This window comes from Heterodontus francisci, chromosome 7 (assembly GCF_036365525.1).
Source record: "Heterodontus francisci isolate sHetFra1 chromosome 7, sHetFra1.hap1, whole genome shotgun sequence".
In the NCBI taxonomy this organism is placed as follows: Eukaryota; Metazoa; Chordata; class Chondrichthyes; order Heterodontiformes; family Heterodontidae; genus Heterodontus; species Heterodontus francisci.
In genome coordinates, this window is record NC_090377.1 from 11,294,715 (window position 1) to 11,321,059 (window position 26,345).

A 26,345-nucleotide genomic window follows, 5' to 3' on the forward strand; every position below is an offset into this window, starting at 1 on the left:
GGGAGCTTTTTAAAGACTGGAATCTAATCGAGGGGTTCGGGGGGTTTATATATAGAATAACAGTTACCCGGGAGTGAGTTACAGACTGGAATCTAATCGAGGGGTTCGGGGGGTTTATATATAGAATAACAGATACCCGGGAGTGAGTTGCAGACTGGAATCTAATCGAGGGGTTCGGGGGGTTTATATATAGAATAACAGATACCCGGGAGTGAGTTACAGGCTGGAATCTAATCGAGGGGCTCGGGGGGTTTATATATAGAATAACAGATACCCGGGAGTGAGTTACAGGCTGGAATCTAATCGAGGGGCTCGGGGGGTTTATATATAGAATAACAGTTACCCGGGAGTGAGTTGCAGACTGGAATCTAATCGAGGGGTTCGGGGGGTTTATATATAGAATAACAGATACCCGGGAGTGAGTTACAGGCTGGAATCTAATCGAGGGGCTCGGGGGGTTTATATATAGAATAACAGATACCCGGGAGTGAGTTACAGGCTGGAATCTAATCGAGGGGCTCGGGGGGTTTATATATAGAATAACAGATACCCAGGAGTGAGTTGCAGACTGGAATTTAATAGAGTGGCTGGGGGGCGGTTTATATATAGAATAACAGATTCCCGGGAGTGAGTTACAGACTGGAATCTAATCGAGGGGTTCGGTGGGTTTATATATAGAATAACAGATACCCGGGAGTGAGTTACAGGCTGGAATCTAATCGAGGGGCTCGGGGAGTTTATATATAGAATAACAGATACCCGGGAGTGAGTTACAGACTGGAATCTAATCGAGGGGTTCGGTGGGTTTATATATAGGATAACAGATACCCAGGAGTGAGTTACAGACTGGAATCTAATCGAGGGGTTTGGGGGGGTTTATATATAGAATAACAGATACCCGGGAGTGAGTTACAGGCTGGAATCTAATCGAGGGGCTCGGGGGGTTTATATATAGAATAACAGATACCCGGGATTGAGTTACAGACTGGAATCTAATCGAGGAGTTCGGGGGTTTATATATAGAATAACAGTTACCCGGGAATGAGTTACAGACTGGAATCTAATCGAGGGGTTCGGGGGGTTTATATATAGAATAACAGATTCCCGGGTGTGTGTTACAGACTTGAATCTAATTGAGGGGTTCGGTGGGTTTATATATAGAATAACAGATACCCGGGAGTGAGTTACAGGCTGGAATCTAATCGAGGGGCTCGGGGGGTTTATATATAGAATAACAGATACCCGGGAGTGAGTTACAGACTGGAATCTAATCGAGGGGTTCGGTGGGTTTATATATAGGATAACAGATACCCAGGAGTGAGTTACAGACTGGAATCTAATCGAGGGGTTCGGGGGGTTTATATATAGAATAACAGATACCCGGGAGTGAGTTACAGACTGGAATCTAATCGAGGGGTTCGGTGGGTTTATATATAGAATAACAGATACCCAGGAGTGAGTTACAGACTGGAATCTAATCGAGGGGTTCGGGGGGTTTATATATAGAATAACAGATTCCCGGGTGTGTGTTACAGACTTGAATCTAATTGAGGGGTTCGGTGGGTTTATATATAGAATAACAGATACCCGGGAGTGAGTTACAGACTGGAATCTAATCGAGGGGTTCGGGGGGTTTATATATAGAATAACAGATTCCCGGGTGTGTGTTACAGACTTGAATCTAATTGAGGGGTTCGGGGGGTTTATACATAGAATAACAGATACCCGGGAGTGAGCTAAAGACTGGAATCTAATGGAGGGGTTCGGGGGGGGGTCTATTAAGAATAACGGATACCCGTGAGTGAGTTACAGAATGGAATCCAATTGAGGGGTTCAGGGGGTTTATATATGGCATAACAGATCCCCGGGAGTGAGTTACAGACTGGAAACTAATCGAGGGGTTCAGGGGGTTTATTTTTAGAATAACATACCCGAGAGTGAGTTACAGAATGGAATCCAATTGAGGAATTGAGGGGGTTTATATATAGAATAACAGATACCCGGGAGTGAGTTACAGACTGGAATCTAATCGAGGGGTTCGAGGGGTTTATATATAGAATAACAGATACCCGGGAGTGAGTTACAGACTGGAATCTAATCGAGGTGTTCGGGGGGTTTATATATAGAATACAGATACCCGGGAGTGAGTTCCAGGCTGGAATCTAATCGAGGGGTTCAGGGGGTTTATATATAGAATAACAGATACCCGGGAGTGAGTTACAGACTGGAATCTAACCGAGGGGTTCGGGGGTTTATATATAGAATAACAGAAACCCGGGAGTGAGTTACTGACTGGAATTTAATAGAGTGGCTGGGGGGCGCTTTATATATAGAATAACAGATACCCGGGAGTGAGTTACAGACTGGAATCTAATCGAGGGGTTCGGGGGGTTTATATATAGAATAACAGATTCCCGGGAGTGTGTTACAGACTTGAATCTAATCGAGGGGTTCGGGGGGTTTATACATAGAATAACAGATACCCGGGAGTGAGCTAAAGACAGGAATCTAATGGAGGGGTTCGGGGGGGTCCATATATAGAATAACAGATACCCGGGAGTGAGTTACAGAATGGAATCTAATTGAGGGGTTCAGGGGTTTTATATATAGAATAACAGATCCCCGGGAGTGAGTTACAGACGGGAAACTAATCGAGGGGTTCAGGGGGTTTATTTTTAGAATAACATACCCGGGAGTGAGTTACAGACTGAAATCTAATCGAGGTGTTCAGGGGGCTCATATATAGAATAACAGATACCCGAGAGTGAGTTACTGACGGGAATCTAATCGAGCAGTTCGGGGGGTTTACATATAGAATACAGATACCCAGGAGTGAGTTGCAGACTGGAATTTAATAGAGTGGCTGGGGGGCGGTTTATATATAGAATAACAGATTCCCGGGAGTGAGTTACAGACTGGAATCTAATCGAGGGGTTCGGTGGGTTTATATATAGAATAACAGATACCCGGGAGTGAGTTACAGGCTGGAATCTAATCGAGGGGCTCGGGGAGTTTATATATAGAATACAGATACCCAGGAGTGAGTTGCAGACTGGAATTTAATAGAGTGGCTGGGGGGCGGTTTATATATAGAATAACAGATTCCCGGGAGTGAGTTACAGACTGGAATCTAATCGAGGGGTTCGGTGGGTTTATATATAGAATAACAGATACCCGGGAGTGAGTTACAGGCTGGAATCTAATCGAGGGGCTCGGGGAGTTTATATATAGAATAACAGATACCCGGGAGTGAGTTACAGACTGGAATCTAATCGAGGGGTTCGGTGGGTTTATATATAGGATAACAGATACCCAGGAGTGAGTTACAGACTGGAATCTAATCGAGGGGTTTGGGGGGGTTTATATATAGAATAACAGATACCCGGGAGTGAGTTACAGGCTGGAATCTAATCGAGGGGCTCGGGGGGTTTATATATAGAATAACAGATACCCGGGATTGAGTTACAGACTGGAATCTAATCGAGGAGTTCGGGGGTTTATATATAGAATAACAGTTACCCGGGAATGAGTTACAGACTGGAATCTAATCGAGGGGTTCGGGGGGTTTATATATAGAATAACAGATTCCCGGGTGTGTGTTACAGACTTGAATCTAATTGAGGGGTTCGGTGGGTTTATATATAGAATAACAGATACCCGGGAGTGAGTTACAGGCTGGAATCTAATCGAGGGGCTCGGGGGGTTTATATATAGAATAACAGATACCCGGGAGTGAGTTACAGACTGGAATCTAATCGAGGGGTTCGGTGGGTTTATATATAGGATAACAGATACCCAGGAGTGAGTTACAGACTGGAATCTAATCGAGGGGTTCGGGGGGTTTATATATAGAATAACAGATACCCGGGAGTGAGTTACAGACTGGAATCTAATCGAGGGGTTCGGTGGGTTTATATATAGAATAACAGATACCCAGGAGTGAGTTACAGACTGGAATCTAATCGAGGGGTTCGGGGGGTTTATATATAGAATAACAGATTCCCGGGTGTGTGTTACAGACTTGAATCTAATTGAGGGGTTCGGTGGGTTTATATATAGAATAACAGATACCCGGGAGTGAGTTACAGACTGGAATCTAATCGAGGGGTTCGGGGGGTTTATATATAGAATAACAGATTCCCGGGTGTGTGTTACAGACTTGAATCTAATTGAGGGGTTCGGGGGGTTTATACATAGAATAACAGATACCCGGGAGTGAGCTAAAGACTGGAATCTAATGGAGGGGTTCGGGGGGGGGTCTATTAAGAATAACGGATACCCGTGAGTGAGTTACAGAATGGAATCCAATTGAGGGGTTCAGGGGGTTTATATATGGCATAACAGATCCCCGGGAGTGAGTTACAGACTGGAAACTAATCGAGGGGTTCAGGGGGTTTATTTTTAGAATAACATACCCGAGAGTGAGTTACAGAATGGAATCCAATTGAGGAATTGAGGGGGTTTATATATAGAATAACAGATACCCGGGAGTGAGTTACAGACTGGAATCTAATCGAGGGGTTCGAGGGGTTTATATATAGAATAACAGATACCCGGGAGTGAGTTACAGACTGGAATCTAATCGAGGTGTTCGGGGGGTTTATATATAGAATACAGATACCCGGGAGTGAGTTCCAGGCTGGAATCTAATCGAGGGGTTCAGGGGGTTTATATATAGAATAACAGATACCCGGGAGTGAGTTACAGACTGGAATCTAACCGAGGGGTTCGGGGGTTTATATATAGAATAACAGAAACCCGGGAGTGAGTTACTGACTGGAATTTAATAGAGTGGCTGGGGGGCGCTTTATATATAGAATAACAGATACCCGGGAGTGAGTTACAGACTGGAATCTAATCGAGGGGTTCGGGGGGTTTATATATAGAATAACAGATTCCCGGGAGTGTGTTACAGACTTGAATCTAATCGAGGGGTTCGGGGGGTTTATACATAGAATAACAGATACCCGGGAGTGAGCTAAAGACAGGAATCTAATGGAGGGGTTCGGGGGGGTCCATATATAGAATAACAGATACCCGGGAGTGAGTTACAGAATGGAATCTAATTGAGGGGTTCAGGGGTTTTATATATAGAATAACAGATCCCCGGGAGTGAGTTACAGACGGGAAACTAATCGAGGGGTTCAGGGGGTTTATTTTTAGAATAACATACCCGGGAGTGAGTTACAGACTGAAATCTAATCGAGGTGTTCAGGGGGCTCATATATAGAATAACAGATACCCGAGAGTGAGTTACTGACGGGAATCTAATCGAGCAGTTCGGGGGGTTTATATATAGAATACAGATACCCGGGAGTGTGTTACAGGCTGGAATCTAATCCAGGGGTTCAGGGGGTTTATATATAGAATAACAGATACCCGAGAGTGAGTTACAGACTGGAATCTAATCGAGGTGTTCAGGGGGTTTATACATAGAATATCAGATACCCGAGAGTGAGTTACTGACGGGAATCTAATCGAGCAGTTCGGGGGGTTTATATAGAGAATACAGATACCCGGGAGTCAGTTACAGACTGGAATCTAATTGAGGGGTTCCTGGGGTTTATATATAGAATAACAGTTACCCGGGAGTGAGTTACAGACTGGAATCTAATCGATGGGTTCGGGGGTTTTATATATAGAATAACAGACACCCGGGAGTGAGTTACAGGCTGGAATAGGATCGAGGGGCTCGGGGGGTTTATATATAGAATAACAGATACCCGGGAGTGAGTTACAGACTGGAATCTAATCGAGGGGTTCGGAGGGTTTATATATAGAATAACAGATACCCAGGAGTGAGTTACGGACTGGAATCTAATTGAGGGGTTCGGGGGGTTGGTAGATAGAATAACAGTTACCAGGGAGTGAGTTACAGACTGGAATCTAATCGATGGATTCGGGGGGTTTATATATAGAATAACAGATACCCGGGAGTGAGTTACAGGCTGGAATCTAATCGAGGGGTTCAGGGGTTTTACATATAGAAGAACAGATACCCGGGAGTGAGTTACAGGCTGGAATCTAACCGAGGGGTTCGGTGGTTTATATATAGAATAACAGAAACCCGGGAGTGAGTTACAGACTGGAATCTAATCGAGGGGCTGGGGGGCGGTTTATATATAGAATAACAGATTCCCGGGAGTGTGTTGCAGACTTGAATCTAATCGAGGGGCTCGGGGGGTTTATATATAGAATAACAGATACCCGGGAGTGAGCTAAAGACTGGAATCTAATGGAGGGGTTCGGGGGGGGGGGTCTATATATAGAATAACAGATACCCGGGAGTGAGTTACAGAATGGAATCCAATTGAGGGGTTCAGGGGGTTTATATATAGAATAACAGATCCCCGGGAGTGAGTTACAGACTGGAAACTAATCGAGGAGTTCAGGGGGTTTATTTTTAGAATAACATACCCGGGAGTGAGTTACAGACTGAAATCTAATCGAGGGACTCGGTGGGGGTTCATATATCGAATAACAGATACCCGGGAGTGAGTTACAGACTGGAATCTAATCGAGGGGTTTGGGAGGTTTATATATAGAATAGCAGATACCCGGGAGTGAGTTACAGACTGGAATGTAATTGAGGGGTTCGGGTGTTTATATATAGAATAGCAGATACCCGGGAGTGAGTTACAGACTGGAATCTAAACGAGCAGTTCGGGTGGTTTATATATAGAATAACAGACACCCGGGAGTGAGTTACAGACTGGAATCTAAACGAGCAGTTCGGGTGGTTTATATATAGAATAACAGATACCCGGGAGTGAGTTACAGACTGGAATCTAATTGAGGGGTTCGGGTGTTTATATATAGAATAGCAGATACCCGGGAGTGAGTTACAGACTGGAATCTAATCGAGGGGTTCGGGATGTTTATATTTAGAATAACAGATACCCGAGAGTCAGTTACTGACTGGAATCTAATTGAGGGGTTCCGGGGGTTTGTTTCTACAATAAGAAAATCCTGGCATGAGTTTTTCTTCATCTCCTGCTCTGATTCTTTTGCCAATCACCTTTAATCTGTGTAGTCTGGTTACTTGCCACTGGAAACAGTCTCTGCTTATTTGCTCTATCACAAAGAATGATTTTGAACACCTCTATTAACACTTCCCTTAACCTTCTGTGCTCTAAGAAGAACAATCGCTGTTTCTCTAAGTCTCTTATCCCTATTGAAGTATTGAACAAGTAGGGACAAGGTATTGTGGTGGTGGAGAGAGGTTGGAAGAGAGAGGAGTGCGAGGCTGGTGTCAGCAGGATTGCTGTGAGGGTCTCAGTGGAGTGCGTTATCTGTTTGAAATTGTTGTTGATTTTTTGCTTCCTCTTTTCGCAGTTCCAGCTGGCTTCACCTGAATCAACCGAGTCTCTCCTGATTGAGCAGCAGATCCTGGATCCCTCTCACCAGCCACCTGAACCTTATTCAGGACAGACGGAAAGGTGAGGTACTGTCCCAGGGGAAGCCAGTCAGTGTATGTTACAGCAACAAGTTCACTGACCTCAGTTTGGGGTGCCAATGAGGTTTGCCCCCCGCCCCCCACCCCCTGGGGATAGTAAATATCAACCCCGTGATTCCTATCCCTGATCTCCATCCAGTGACCAGCGAAGAGCACGAGGCCAGGATTGGCTTCAAACGACCTGCTCGTGGTCACTTAATTTGCAGGGCTGTAGGGAAGCAGTTGAAGCAGTGGAACTGATCGGATAGTTCTTTCAAAGAGCTAGCACAGGCACGATGGGCTGAGTGGCCTCCTTCTCGAAATCTGTGACACTATGAGGGGTCATCAGGTAATTGCTATCCCTTTACAACTACAGAATCACAGAAAGATTACAGAACTGAAGGAAGACATTCGGCCCATCGTGTCCGGAATGGCTCTCTGCTGAAGCAGAGGGGAGACAGTGGTGTAATGGTAATGTCACTGGACTAGTAATCCAGAGCCCCAGGCTGATGCTCTGGGGGCATGGGTTCAAATCCCACCACGGCAGATGGTGAAATTTGAATTCAATTAATAAATCTGAAATTAAAAGCTATTCTAATGATGGCCATGAAACCATTGTCGATTTGTTGTAAAAACCCATCTGGGGAAGGGAATCTGCTGTCCTTACCTGGTCTGACCTACATGTGACTCCAGACCCACAGCAATGTGGTTGACTCTATGCTAGTCTCACTCCCCCGTCTTTTCCCCGCAGCCCTGCAATTCTTTTCTTATCCAATTCCCTTTTGAAAGCCTTGATTGGTTCTGTGACTTCTTTCCCCTACACCGTCAGGCAGTACATTCCAGATCCTAAACACTCGCTGTGTAAACAAGTTTTTCCGAATGTCGCCTTTGGTTCTTTTGCCAATCGTCTTAAATCAGTGTTGTCTGGTTCTCAACCCTTCCACCAATATAGTTAGCCCAGCGAGGTAACACTGGCAACCCACATTCCTTGCTACTCACCAATTAATATAACTGCATTGTCGCAGTGTTTCTGTTCCGTCAGACTCACTCCTGCACTGACGTGTATTGTTTAATATTTATTTTTACCCCTCTTGCAGTTTTCTGAAACCTCCCCAGCAGTCCCCGGAGTTCTCCCTGAGGAGCCGTGACAAACGGAAGCCCCTGCACCGGAGCGCGACTGGCCAGCGGGCACGTTATGATCTGCGGGAGCGGATCTGCATTGGGAGCATGACTGCGCTGGGAGCCACTGTGTATCAGAAAGTACCAACCGATGACGCAGAGGCACAGATGCTCGCCACCGCTGACCTGGACGACATGAAAAGTAAGAAACTGTCATTCCTGGAAAAAAGGGATTAACGAATGGGGATAACACACAGGGATAACACACAGGGATAACACACTGGGATAAAACACTGGGATAACACACTGGGATAACACACTGGGATAACACACTGGGATAACACACTGGGATAAAACACTGGGATAAAACACTGGGATAACACACTGGGATAACACACTGGGATAAAACACTGGGATAACACACTGGGATAAAACACTGGGATAAAACACTGGGATAACACACTGGGATAACACACTGGGATAAAACACTGGGATAACACACTGGGATAACACACTGGGATAAAACACTGGGATAAAACACTGGGATAACACACTGGGATAAAACACTTGGATAACACACTGGGATAACACACTGGGATAACACACTGGGATAACACACTGGGATAAAACACTGGGATAACACACTGGGATAACACACTGGGATAACACACAGGGATAACACACTGGGATAACACACTGGGACAACACACTGGGACAACACACTGGGATAACACACTGGGATAACACACTGGGATAACACACTGGGATAAAACACTGGGATAACACACTGGGATAACACACTGGGACAACACACTGGGATAACACACTGGGATAACACACTGGGATAAAACACAGGGACAACACACTGGGATAACACACTGGGATAAAACACTGGGATAAAACACTGGGATAACACACTGGGATAACACACTGGGATAAAACACTGGGATAAAACACTGGGATAACACACTGGGATAACACACTGGGATAAAACACTGGGATAACACACTGGGATAACACACTGGGACAACACACTGGGATAACACACTGGGATAACACACTGGGATAAAACACTGGGATAAAACACTGGGATAAAACACTGGGATAACACACTGGGATAACACACTGGGATAAAACACTGGGATAAAACACTGGGATAACACACTGGGATAACACACTGGGATAAAACACTGGGATAAAACACTGGGATAAAACACTGGGATAACACACTGGGATAACACACTGGGATAACACACTGGGATAAAACACAGGGACAACACACTGGGACAACACACTGGGATAACACACTGGGATAAAACACTGGGATAACACACTGGGATAACACACTGGGATAACACACTGTGATAACATACTGGGATAACACACTGGGATAAAACACTGGGACAACACACTGTGATAAAACACTGGGACAACACACTGTGATAAAACACTGGGATAACACACTGTGATAAAACACTGGGATAACACACCGGGATAACACACTGGGATAACACACTGTGATAACACACTGGGATAACACACGGGGATAACACACGGGGATAACACACTGGGATAACACACTGGGATAAAACACTGGGATAACACACTGGGATAAAACACTGGGATAACACACTGTGATAAAACACTGGGATAACACACTGGGATAACACACTGGGATAAAATACTGGGATAACACACTGGGATAAAACACTGGGATAAAACACTGGGATAAAACACTGGGATAAAACACTGGGATAAAACACTGGGATAACACACTGGGATAAAACACTGGGATAACACACTGGGATAACACACTGGGATAACACACTGGGATAAAACACAGGGACAACACACTGGGATAACACACTGGGATAACACACTGGGATAACACACTGGGATAAAACACTGGGATAACACACTGTGATAACACACTGGGATAACACACTGGGATAAAACACTGGGACAACACACTGTGATAAAACACTGGGACAACACACTGGGATAAAACACTGGGATAACACACTGGGATAACACACTGGGATAACACACTGGGATAACACACTGGGATAACACACTGTGATAACACACTGGGATAACACACTGGGATAACACACTGGGATAAAACACTGGGATAAAACACTGGGATAACACACTGGGATAAAACACTGGGATAACACACTGTGATAAAACACTGGGATAACACACTGGGATAACACACTGGGATAACACACTGGGATAACACACTGTGATAAAACACTGGGATAACACACTGGGATAACACACTGGGATAACACACTGTGATAACACACTGGGATAACACACTGGGATAACACACTGGGATAACACACTGGGATAAAACACTGGGATAACACACTGGGATAACACACTGGGATAAAACACTGGGATAACACACTGGGATAACACACTGGCATAACACACTGGGATAACACACTGGGATAACACACTGGGATAACACACTGTGATAGCACACTGGGATAACACACTGGGATAACACATTGGGATAACACACTGGGACAACACACTGGGATTACACACTGTGATAGCACACTGGCATAACACACTGGCATAACACACTGGGATAACACACTGTGATAGCACACTGTGATAGCACACTGTGATTACACACTGGGATAACACACTGGGATAACACACTTGGATAACACACTAGGATAACACACTAGGATAGCACCCTGGGATAACACACTGTGATAACAAACTGTGATAGCACACTGTGATAACACACTGGGATAACACACTGGCATAACACACTGGGATAACAAACTGTGATAGCACACTGTGATAACACACTGGGATAACACACTGGCATAACACACTGGGATAACACACTGGGATAACACACTGTGATAGCACACTGTGATAACACACTGGGATAACACACTGTGATAACACACTGGGATAGCACACTGGGATAGCACACTGGGATAACACACTGGAATAACACACTGTGATAACACACTGGGATATTGCACTGTGATAACACACTGTGATAACACACTGTGATAACACACTGTGATAGCACACTGGGATAACAAACTGGGATAACACACTGGGATAACACACTGGGATATTGCACTGTGATAAAACACTGTGATAAAACACTGTGATAGCACACTGTGATAGCACACTGTGATAGCACACTGTGATAACACACTGAGATAACACACTGGGATAACACACTGGGATAACACACTGTGATAGCACACTGTGATAACACACTGGGATAACACACTGTGATAGCACACTGGGATAACACACTGGGATAACACACTGTGATAGCACACTGTGATAGCACACTGTGATAACACACTGGGATAACACACTGTGATAGCACACTGTGATAAAACACTGGGCTAACACACTGGGCTAACACACTGGGCTAACACACTGGGATAACACACTGGGATAACACACTGGGATAACACACTGGGATAACACACTGGGATAACACACTGGGATAACACACTCGGATAACCCATTGGGATAACACACTGTGATAGCACACTGTGATAGCACACTGTGATAACACACTGGGATAACACACTGGGACAACACACTGGGATTACACACTGTGATAGCACACTGGCATAGCACACTGGCATAACACACTGGAATGACACACTGTGAAAGCACACTGGCATAGCACACTGGCATAGCACACTGGGATAACACACTGGGATAACACACTGTGATAACACACTGGGATATTGCACTGTGATAACACACTGTGATAACACACTGTGATAGCACACTGTGAGAACACACTGGGATAACACACTGGGATAACACACTGGGATAGCACACTGTGATAACACACTGAGATAACACACTGGGATATTGCACTGTGATAACACACTGTGATAACACACTGTGATAACACACTGTGATAGCACACTGTGATAGCACACTGTGATAGCACACTGTGATAGCACACTGGGATAACAAACTGGGATAACAAACTGGGATAACACACTGGGATAACACACTGTGATAACACACTGTGATAAAACACTGTGATAACACACTGGGATAACACACTGTGATAGCACACTGTGATAAAACACGGTGATAGCACACTGTGAGAACACACTGGGATAACACACTGGGATAGCACACTGTGATAGCACACTGTGAAAGCACACTGGGATAACACACTGGGATAACACACTGGGATATTGCACTGTGATAACACACTGTGATAAAACACTGTGATAGCACACTGTGAGAACACTGGGATAACACACTGGGATAACACACTGGGATAACACACTGGGATAAAACACTGTGATAGCACACTGTGATAGCACACTGTGAGAACACACTGGGATAACACACTGGGATAACACACTGGGATAACACACTGTGATAAAACACTGTGATAGCACACTGTGAGAACACACTGTGATAACACACTGTGAGAACACACTGTGAGAACACACTGTGAGAACACACTGTGAGAACACACTGTGAGAACACACTGTGAGAACACACTGGGATAACACACTGGGATAACACACTGGGATAGCACACTGTGATAACACACTGTGATAACACACTGTGATAACACACTGGGATAACACACTGGGATAACACACTGGGATATTGCACTGTGATAACACACTGGGATAACACACTGCGATAACACACTGGGATAACACACTGGGATATTGCACTGGGATAACACACTGGGATAACACACTGGGATAACACACTGGGCTAACACACTGGGATAACACACTGTGATAACACACTGGGATAACACACTGTGATAACACACTGGGATAACACACTGTGATAGCACACTGTGATAACACACTGGGATAACACACTGGGACAACACACTGGGACAACACACTTGGATTACACACTGTGATAGCACACTGGCATAGCACACTGGCATAACACACTGGGATAACACACTGTGATAGCACACTGTGAGAACACACTGGGAAAACACACTGGGAAAACACACTGGGATAACACACTGGGATAGCACACTGTGATAACACACTGAGATAACACACTGGGATAACACACTGGGATATTGCACTGTGATAACACACTGTGATAACACACTGTGATAACACACTGTGATAACACACTGTGATAACACACTGTGATAGCACACTGTGATAGCACACTGGGATAACAAACTGGGATAACACACTGGGATAACACACTGTGATAACACACTGTGTTAAAACACTGTGATAACACACTGGGATAACACACTGTGATAGCACACTGTGAGAACACACTGGGATAACACACTGGGATAGCACACTGGGATAACACACTGGGATAACACACTGGGATAACACACTGTGATAAAACACTGTGATAGCACACTGTGAGAACACACTGTGAGAACACACTGTGAGAACACACTGTGAGAACACACTGTGAGAACACACTGGGATAACACACTGGGATAACACACTGGGATAACACACTGGGATAGCACACTGTGATAACACACTGTGATAACACACTGTGATAACACACTGGGATAACACACTGGGATAACACACTGGGATATTGCACTGTGATCACACACTGGGATAACACACTGGGATAACACACTGCGATAACACACTGGGATAACACACTGGGATATTGCACTGGGATAACACACTGGGATAACACACTGGGATAACACACTGGGATAACACACTGTTAACACACTGGGATAACACACTGGGATAACACACTGGGATATTGCACTGTGATAACACACTGTGATAGCACACTGTGAGAACACTCTGGGATAACACACTGGGATACACACTGTGATAAAACACTGTGATAGCACACTGTGAGAACACACTGGTATAACAGACTGGGATAACACACTGGGATAACACACTGGAATAACACACTGGGATAACACACTGGGATATCACACTGGGATAACACACTGGGATAACACACTGGGATAACACACTGGGATAACGCACGGTGATAACACACTGGGATAACACACTGGGATAACACACTGATAACACACTGGGATAACACACTGGGATAACACACTGGAATATTGCACTGTGATAACACACTGTGATAAAACACTGTGATAGCACACTGTGAGAACACTCTGGGATAACACACTGGGATACACACTGTGATAAAACACTGTGATAGCACACTGTGAGAACACACTGGGATAACACACTGGGATAACACACTGGAATAACACACTGGGATAACACACTGGGATATCACACTGGGATAACACACTGGGATAACACACTGGGATAACACACTGGGATAACACACTGGGATATTGCACTGTGATAACACACTGTGATAACACACTGGGATAGCACACTGTGATAACACACTGTGATAACACACTGTGATAAAACACCGGGATAACACACTGGGATAACACACTGCGATAACACACTGGGATAATGCACTGGGATAACACACTTGGATAACACACTGGGATATTGCACTGTGATAACACACTGTGATAACACACTGTGATAACACACTGTGATAACACACTGGGAAAACACACTGGGATAACACACTGCGATAACACACTGGGATAACGCACTGGGATATTGCACTGTGATAACACACTGGGATATAGCACTGTGATAGCACACTGGGATAACACACTGGGATAACACACTGGGATAACACACTGGGATAACAAACTGGGATAACACACTGGGATAACACACTGTGATAACACACTGTGATAAAACACTGTGATAACACACTGGGATAACACACTGTGATAGCACACCGTGATAGCACACTGTGATAAAACACTGTGATAGCACACTGTGAGAACACACTGGGATAACACACTGGGATAACACACTGGGATAACACACTGGGATAGCACACTGTGATAGCACACTGTGAAAGCACACTGGGATAACACACTGGGATAACACACTGGGATAACACACTGGGATATTGCACTGTGATAACACGCTGTGATAAAACACTGTGATAGCACACTGTGAGAACACTGGGATAACACACTGGGATAAAACACTGTGATAGCACACTGTGAGAACACACTGGGATAACACACTGGGATAACACACTGGGATAACACACTGGGATAACACACTGGGATAACACACTGTGATAAAACACTGTGATAGCACACTGTGAGAACACACTGTGAGAACACACTGTGAGAACACACTGTGAGAACACACTGTGAGAACACACTGTGAGAACACACTGTGAGAACACACTGTGAGAACACACTGGGATAGCACACTGGGATAGCACACTGTGATAACACACTGTGATAACACACTGTGATAACACACTGTGATAACACACTGTGATAACACACTGGGATAACACACTGGGATAACACACTGGGATAACACACTGGGATATTGCACTGTGATAACACACTGCGATAACACACTGGGATAACACACTGGGATATTGCACTGGGATAACACACTGGGATAACACACTGGGATAACACACTGGGATAACACACTGGGCTAACACACTGGGATAACACACTGGGATAACACACTGTGATAGCACACTGGGATAACACACTGTGATAACACACTGGGATAACACACTGTGATAGCACACTGTGATAGCACACTGTGATAACACACTGGGATAACACACTGGGACAACACACTTGGATTACACACTGTGATAGCACACTGGCATAGCACACTGGCATAACACACTGGGATAACACACTGTGATAGCACACTGTGAGAACACACTGGGATAACACACTGGGATAGCACACTGTGATAACACACTGAGATAACACACTGGGATAACACACTGGGATATTGCACTGTGATAACACACTGTGATAACACACTGTGATAACACACTGTGATAACACACTGTGATAACACACTGTGATAGCACACTGTGATAGCACACTGGGATAACAAACTGGGATAACACACTGGGATAACACACTGTGATAACACACTGTGATAAAACACTGTGATAACACACTGGGATAACACACTGTGATAGCACACTGTGATAAAACACTGTGATAGCACACTGTGAGAACACACTGGGATAACACACTGGGATAACACACTGGGATAACACACTGGGATAGCACACTGGGATAGCACACTGTAATAGCACACTGTGAGAACACTGGGATAACACACTGGGATAACACACTGGGATAACACACTGGGATAAAACACTGATAGCACACTGTGAGAACACACTGGGATAACACACTGGGATAACACACTGGGATAACACACTGGGATAACACACTGTGATAACACACTGGGATAACACACTGGGATATTGCACTGTGATCACACACTGGGATAACACACTGCGATAACACACTGGGATAACACACTGGGATATTGCACTGGGATAACACACTGGGATAACACACTGGGATAACACACTGGGATAACACACTGGGATAACACACTGTTAACACACTGGGATAACACACTGGGATAACACACTGGGATATTGCACTGTGATAACACACTGTGATAAAACACTGTGATAGCACACTGTGAGAACACTCTGGGATAACACACTGGGATACACACTGTGATAAAACACTGTGATAGCACACTGTGAGAACACACTGGGATAACACACTGGGATAACACACTGGGATAACACACTGGAATAACACACTGGGATATCACACTGGGATAACACACTGGGATAACACACTGGGATAACACACTGGGATAACACACTGGGATATTGCACTGTGATAACACACTGGGATAACACACTGGGATAACACACTGGGATAACACACTGATAACACACTGGGATAACACACTGGGATAACACACTGGGATATTGCACTGTGATAACACACTGTGATAAAACACTGTGATAGCACACTGTGAGAACACTCTGGGATAACACACTGGGATACACACTGTGATAAAACACTGTGATAGCACACTGTGAGAACACACTGGGATAACACACTGGGATAACACACTGGGATAACACACTGGAATAACACACTGGGATAACACACTGGGATATCACACTGGGATAACACACTGGGATAACACACTGGGATAACACACTGGGATATTGCACTGTGATAACACACTGTGATAACACACTGGGATAGCACACTGTGATAACACACTGTGATAAAACACCGGGATAACACACTGGGATAACACACTGCGATAACACACTGGGATAATGCACTGGGATATTGCACTGTGATAACACACTGGGATATAGCACTGTGATAACACACTTGGATAACACACTGGGATATTGCACTGTGATAACACACTGTGATAACACACTGTGATAACACACTGGGAAAACACACTGGGATAACACACTGCGATAACACACTGGGATAACGCACTGGGATATTGCACTGTGATAACACACTGGGATATAGCACTGTGATAGCACACTGGGATAACACACTGGGATAACACACTAGGATAACACACTGGGATAACACACTGAGATAACGCACTGGGATATCGCACTGTGATAACACACTGTGATAACACACTGTGATAACACACTGTGATAACACACTGGGATAACACACTGGGATAACACTTTGGGATAACACACTTTGATAGCACACTGTGATAACACACTGGGATAACACACTGTGATAACACACTGGGATACCACACTGTGATATCACACTGTGATAGCACACTGTGATAACACACTGGGATAGCACACTGGGATAGCACACTGGGATAACACACTGGGATAACACACTGGGATAACACACTGGGATAACACACTGGGATAACACACTGGGATAACACACTGTGATAAAACACTGTGATAGCACACTGTGATAGCACACTGTGAGAACACACTGTGAGAACACACTGTGAGAACACACTGTGAGAACACACTGTGAGAACACACTGTGAGAACACACTGTGAGAACACACTGTGAGAACACACTGGGATAACACACTGGGATAACACACTGGGATAGCACACTGTGATAACACACTGGGATAACACACTGGGATATTGCACTGTGATAACACACTGGGATAACACACTGCGTTAACACACTGGGATAACACACTGGGATATTGCACTGGGATAACACACTGGGATAACACACTGGGATAACACACTGGGATAACACACTGGGCTAACACACTGGGATAACACACTGGGATAACACACTGGGATAACACACTGTGATAACACACTGTGATAACACACTGGGATAACACACTGGGATAACACACTGTGATAACACATTGGGATAACACACTGTGATAGCACACTGTGATAGCACACTGTGATAGCACACTGTGATAACACACTGGGATAACACACTGGGACAACACACTTGGATTACACACTGTGATAGCACACTGGCATAGCACACTGGCATAACACACTGGGAAAACACACTGGGATAGCACACTGGGATAGCACACTGTGATAACACACTGAGATAACACACTGGGATAACACACTGGGATATTGCACTGTGATAACACACTGTGATAACACACTGTGATAACACACTGTGATAGCACAATGTGATAGCACACTGGGATAACAAACTGGGATAACAAACTGGGATAACACACTGTGATAACACACTGTGATAACACACTGGGATAACACACTGTGATAGCACACTGTGATAGCACACTGTGATAGCACACTGTGATAAAACACTGTGATAGCACACTGTGAGAACACACTGGGATAACACACTGGGATAACACACTGGGATAGCACACTGGGATAACACACTGGGATAACACACTGGGATAGCACACTGTGATAGCACACTGTGAGAACACTGGGATAACATACTGGGATAACACACTGGGATAAAACACTGTGATTGCACACTGTGAGAACACACTGGGATAACACACTGGGATAACACACTGGGATAACACACTGTGATAAAACACTGTGATAAAACACTGTGATAGCACACTGTGAGAACACACTGTGAGAACACACTGTGAGAACACACTGTGAGAACACACTGGGATAACACACTGGGATAACACACTGGGATAGCACACTGTGATAACACACTGTGATAACACACTGTGATAACACACTGGGATAACAAACTGGGATAACACACTGGGATATTGCACTGTGATCACACACTGGGATAACACACTGGGATAACACACTGCGATAACACACTGGGATAACACACTGGGATAACACACTGGGATATTGCACTGGGATAACACACTGGGATAACACACTGGGATAACACACTGATAACACACTGGGATAACACACTGGGATAACACACTGGGATATTGCACTGGGATATTGCACTGTGATAACACACTGTGATAAAACACTGTGATAGCACACTGTGAGAACACTCTGGGATAACACACTGGGATACACACTGTGATAAAACACTGTGATAGCACACTGTGAGAACACACTGGGATAACACACTGGGATAACACACTGGGATAACACACTGGAATAACACACTGGGATAACACACTGGGATAACACACTGGGATAACACACTGGGATAACACACTGGGATATTGCACTGTGATAACACACTGGGATAACACACTGGGATAACACACTGGGATAACACACTGGGATAACACACTGATAACACACTGGGATAACACACTGGGATAACACACTGTGATAACACACTGTGATAAAACACTGTGATAACACACTGGGATAACACACTGTGATAGCACACTGTGATAAAACACTGTGATAGCACACTGTGAGAACACACTGGGATAACACACTGGGATAACACACTGGGATAGCACACTGGGATAACACACTGGGATAACACACTGGGATAGCACACTGTAATAGCACACTGTGAGAACACTGGGATAACACACTGGGATAACACACTGGGATAACACACTGGGATAAAACACTGATAGCACACTGTGAGAACACACTGGGATAACACACTGGGATAACACACTGTGATAACACACTGGGATAACACACTGGGATATTGCACTGTGATCACACACTGGGATAACACACTGCGATAACACACTGGGATAACACACTGGGATATTGCACTGGGATAACACACTGGGATAACACACTGGGATAACACACTGGGATAACACACTGGGATAACACACTGTTAACACACTGGGATAACACACTGGGATATTGCACTGTGATAACACACTGTGATAAAACACTGTGATAGCACACTGTGAGAACACTCTGGGATAACACACTGGGATACACACTGTGATAAAACACTGTGATAGCACACTGTGAGAACACACTGGGATAACACACTGGGATAACACACTGGGATAACACACTGGAATAACACACTGGGATAACACACTGGGATATCACACTGGGATAACACACTGGGATAACACACTGGGATAACACACTGGGATATTGCACTGTGATAACACACTGGGATAACACACTGGGATAACACACTGATAACACACTGGGATAACACACTGGGATAACACACTGGGATATTGCACTGTGATAACACACTGTGATAAAACACTGTGATAGCACACTGTGAGAACACTCTGGGATAACACACTGGGATACACACTGTGATAAAACACTGTGATAGCACACTGTGAGAACACACTGGGATAACACACTGGGATAACACACTGGGATAACACACTGGAATAACACACTGGGATAACACACTGGGATATCACACTGGGATAACACACTGGGATAACACACTGGGATAACACACTGGGATATTGCACTGTGATAACACACTGTGATAACACACTGGGATAGCACACTGTGATAACACACTGTGATAAAACACCGGGATAACACACTGCGATAACACACTGGGATAATGCACTGGGATATTGCACTGTGATAACACACTGGGATATAGCACTGTGATAACACACTTGGATAACACACTGGGATATTGCACTGTGATAACACACTGTGATAACACACTGTGATAACACACTGGGAAAACACACTGGGATAACACACTGCGATAACACACTGGGATAACGCACTGGGATATTGCACTGTGATAACACACTGGGATATAGCACTGTGATAGCACACTGGGATAACACACTGGGATAACACACTAGGATAACACACTGGGATAACACACTGAGATAACGCACTGGGATATCGCACTGTGATAACACACTGTGATAACACACTGTGATAACACACTGTGATAACACACTGGGATAACACACTGGGATAACACTTTGGGATAACACACTTTGATAGCACACTGTGATAACACACTGGGATAACACACTGTGATAACACACTGGGATACCACACTGTGATAGCACACTGTGATAGCACACTGTGATAGCACACTGTGATAACACACTGGGATAACACACTGGGATAGCACACTGGGATAGCACACTGGGATAACACACTGGGATAACACACTGGGATAACACACTGGGATAACACACTGTGATAAAACACTGTGATAGCACACTGTGATAGCACACTGTGAGAACACACTGTGAGAACACACTGTGAGAACACACTGTGAGAACACACTGTGAGAACACACTGTGAGAACACACTGTGAGAACACACTGGGATAACACACTGGGATAACACACTGGGATAGCACACTGGGATAGCACACTGGGATAACACACTGGGATAACACACTGGGATAACACACTGGGATATTGCACTGTGATAACACACTGGGATAACACACTGCGTTAACACACTGGGATAACACACTGGGATATTGCACTGGGATAACACACTGGGATAACACACTGGGATAACACACTGGGATAACACACTGGGCTAACACACTGGGATAACACACTGGGATAACACACTGGGATAACACACTGTGATAACACACTGGGATAACACACTGTGATAACACATTGGGATAACACACTGTGATAGCACACTGTGATAGCACACTGTGATAGCACACTGTGATAACACACTGGGATAACACACTGGGACAACACACTTGGATTACACACTGTGATAGCACACTGGCATAGCACACTGGCATAACACACTGGGAAAACACACTGGGATAGCACACTGGGATAGCACACTGTGATAACACACTGAGATAACACACTGGGATAACACACTGGGATATTGCACTGTGATAACACACTGTGATAACACACTGTGATAACACACTGTGATAGCACAATGTGATAGCACACTGGGATAACAAACTGGGATAACACACTGGGATAACACACTGTGATAACACACTGTGATAAAACACTGTGATAACACACTGGGATAACACACTGTGATAGCACACTGTGATAAAACACTGTGATAGCACACTGTGAGAACACACTGGGATAACACACTGGGATAACACACTGGGATAACACACTGGGATAGCACACTGGGATAACACACTGGGATAACACACTGGGATAGCACACTGTGATAGCACACTGTGAGAACACTGGGATAACACACTGGGATAACACACTGGGATAACACACTGGGATAAAACACTGTGATTGCACACTGTGAGAACACACTGGGATAACACACTGGGATAACACACTGGGATAACACACTGTGATAAAACACTGTGATAAAACACTGTGATAGCACACTGTGAGAACACACTGTGAGAACACACTGTGAGAACACACTGTGAGAACACACTGTGAGAACACACTGTGAGAACACACTGGGATAACACACTGGGATAACACACTGGGATAGCACACTGTGATAACACACTGTGATAACACACTGTGATAACACACTGTGATAACACACTGGGATAACAAACTGGGATAACACACTGGGATATTGCACTGTGATCACACACTGGGATAACACACTGGGATAACACACTGCGATAACACACTGGGATAACACACTGGGATAACACACTGGGATATTGCACTGGGATAACACACTGGGATAACACACTGGGATAACACACTGGGATAACACACTGATAACACACTGGGATAACACACTGGGATAACACACTGGGATATTGCACTGGGATATTGCACTGTGATAACACACTGTGGTAAAACACTGTGATAGCACACTGTGAGAACACTCTGGGATAACACACTGGGATACACACTGTGATAAAACACTGTGATAGCACACTGTGAGAACACACTGGGATAACACACTGGGATAACACACTGGGATAACACACTGGGATAACACACTGGAATAACACACTGGGATAACACACTGGGATAACACACTGGGATAACACACTGGGATAACACACTGGGATAACACACTGGGATAACACACTGGGATATTGCACTGTGATAACACACTGGGATAACACACTGGGATAACACACTGGGATAACACACTGATAACACACTGGGATAACACACTGGGATAACACACTGGGATATTGCACTGTGATAACACACTGTGATAAAACACTGTGATAGCACACTGTGAGAACACTCTGGGATAACACACTGGGATACACACTGTGATAAAACACTGTGATAGCACACTGTGAGAACACACTGGGATAACACACTGGGATAACACACTGGAATAACACACTGGGATAACACACTGGGATATCACACTGGGATAACACACTGGGATAACACACTGGGATAACACACTGGGATAACACACTGGGATAACACACTGGGATATTGCACTGTGATAACACACTGCGATAACACACTTGGATAACACACTGGGATATTGCACTGCGATAACACACTGTGATAACACACTGTGATAACACACTGGGATAGCACACTGTGATAACACACTGTGATAAAACACCGGGATAACACACTGGGATAACACACTGCGATAACACACTGGGATAATGCACTGGGATATTGCACTGTGATAACACACTGGGATATAGCACTGTGATAACAAACTTGGATAACACACTGGGATATTGCACTGTGATAACACACTGGGAAAACACACTGGGATAACACACTGCGATAACACACTGGGATAACGCACTGGGATATTGCACTGTGATAACACACTGGGATATAGCACTGTGATAGCACACTGGGATAACACACTGGGATAACACACTGAGATAACGCACTGGGATATTGCACTGTGATAACACACTGTGATAACACACTGTGATAACACACTGTGATAACACACTGGGATAACACACTGGGATAACACACTGGGATAACACACTGGGATAACACACTGGGATAACACTTTGGGATAACACACTTTGATAGCACACTGTGATAACACACTGGGATAACACACTGTGATAACACACTGAAATACCACACTGTGATCGCACACTGTGATAGCACACTGTGATAACACACTGGGATAGCACACTGGGATAGCACACTGGGATAGCACACTGGGATAGCACACTGGGATAACACACTGGGATAACACACTGGGATAACACACTGGGATAACACACTGTGATAACACACTGGGATACACACTGGGATAACACACTGGGATAAAACACTGTGATAGCACACTGTGATTACACACTGGGATAACACACTGGGATAACACACTGGGATAACTCACTGGGATAGCACACTGCGATAACACACTGGGATAACACACTGGGATAACACACTTGGATAGCACACTGTGATAGCACACTGGGATAACACACTGTGATAGCACACTGGGATAACACACTGGGATAACACACTGGGATAACACACTGTGATAGCACACTGGGATAACACACTGGGATAACACACTGGGATAGCACACTGCGATAACACACTGGGATAACACACTGGGATAACACACTGGGATAACACACTGGGATAGCACACTGTCATAGCACATTGGGATAACACACTGTGATAACACACTGGGATAACACATTGTGATAACACACTGTGATAACACACTGGGATAGCACACTGTGATAAAACACCGGGATAACACACCGGGATAACACACTGGGAAAACACACTGCGATAACACACTGGGATAACGAACTGGGATATTGCACTGTGATAACACACTGGGATATAGCACTGGGATAACACACTGGGATAACACACTGGGGTAACACACTGGGATAACGCACTGGGATATTGCACTGTGATAACACACTGTGATAACACACTGTGATAACACACTGGGATAACACACTGGGATAACACTTTGGGATAACACACTGTGATAGCACACTGTGATAACACACTGGGATAACACACTGTGATAACACACTGGGATACCACACTGTGATAGCACACTGTGATAACACACTGGGATAACACACTGGGATAGCACACTGGGATAGCACACTGGGATAGCACACTGGGATAACACACTGGGATAACACTCTGGGATAACACACTGTGATAATACACTGGGATACACACTGGGATAACACACTGGGATAACACACTGGGATAACACACTGTGATAGCACACTGTGATTACACACTGGGATAACACACTGGGATAACACTCTGGGATAACACACTGTGATAACACACTGGGATACACACTGGGATAACACACTGGGACAACACACTGGGATAACACACTGTGATAGCACACTGTGATTACACACTGGGATAACACACTGGGATAACACACTGGGATAACACACTGGGATAGCACACTGTGATAGCACACTGCGATAACACACTGCGATAACACACTGGGATAACACACTGGGATAGCACATTGGGATAACACACTGTGATAACACACTGGGATAACACATTGTGATAACACACTGGGATAACACACTGGAATAACACACTGGGATAGCACACTGTGATAA

General features: G+C 44.6%; 1 protein-coding gene across 3 annotated transcripts in view; it reads left to right on the forward strand.

The window, feature by feature from the left end:
- Positions 1-26,345, forward strand: part of LOC137371845 (anion exchange protein 3-like) — a 562,339-nt gene that overhangs the window by 414,177 nt on the left and 121,817 nt on the right. For all 3 annotated transcript variants that reach the window (XM_068034785.1, XM_068034787.1, XM_068034786.1), the window contains 2 exons: positions 7,336-7,439; positions 8,533-8,756. In XM_068034785.1, the coding sequence (XP_067890886.1) occupies positions 7,336-7,439; positions 8,533-8,756 (328 nt within the window). The remainder of the gene's footprint in view (positions 1-7,335; positions 7,440-8,532; positions 8,757-26,345) is intronic.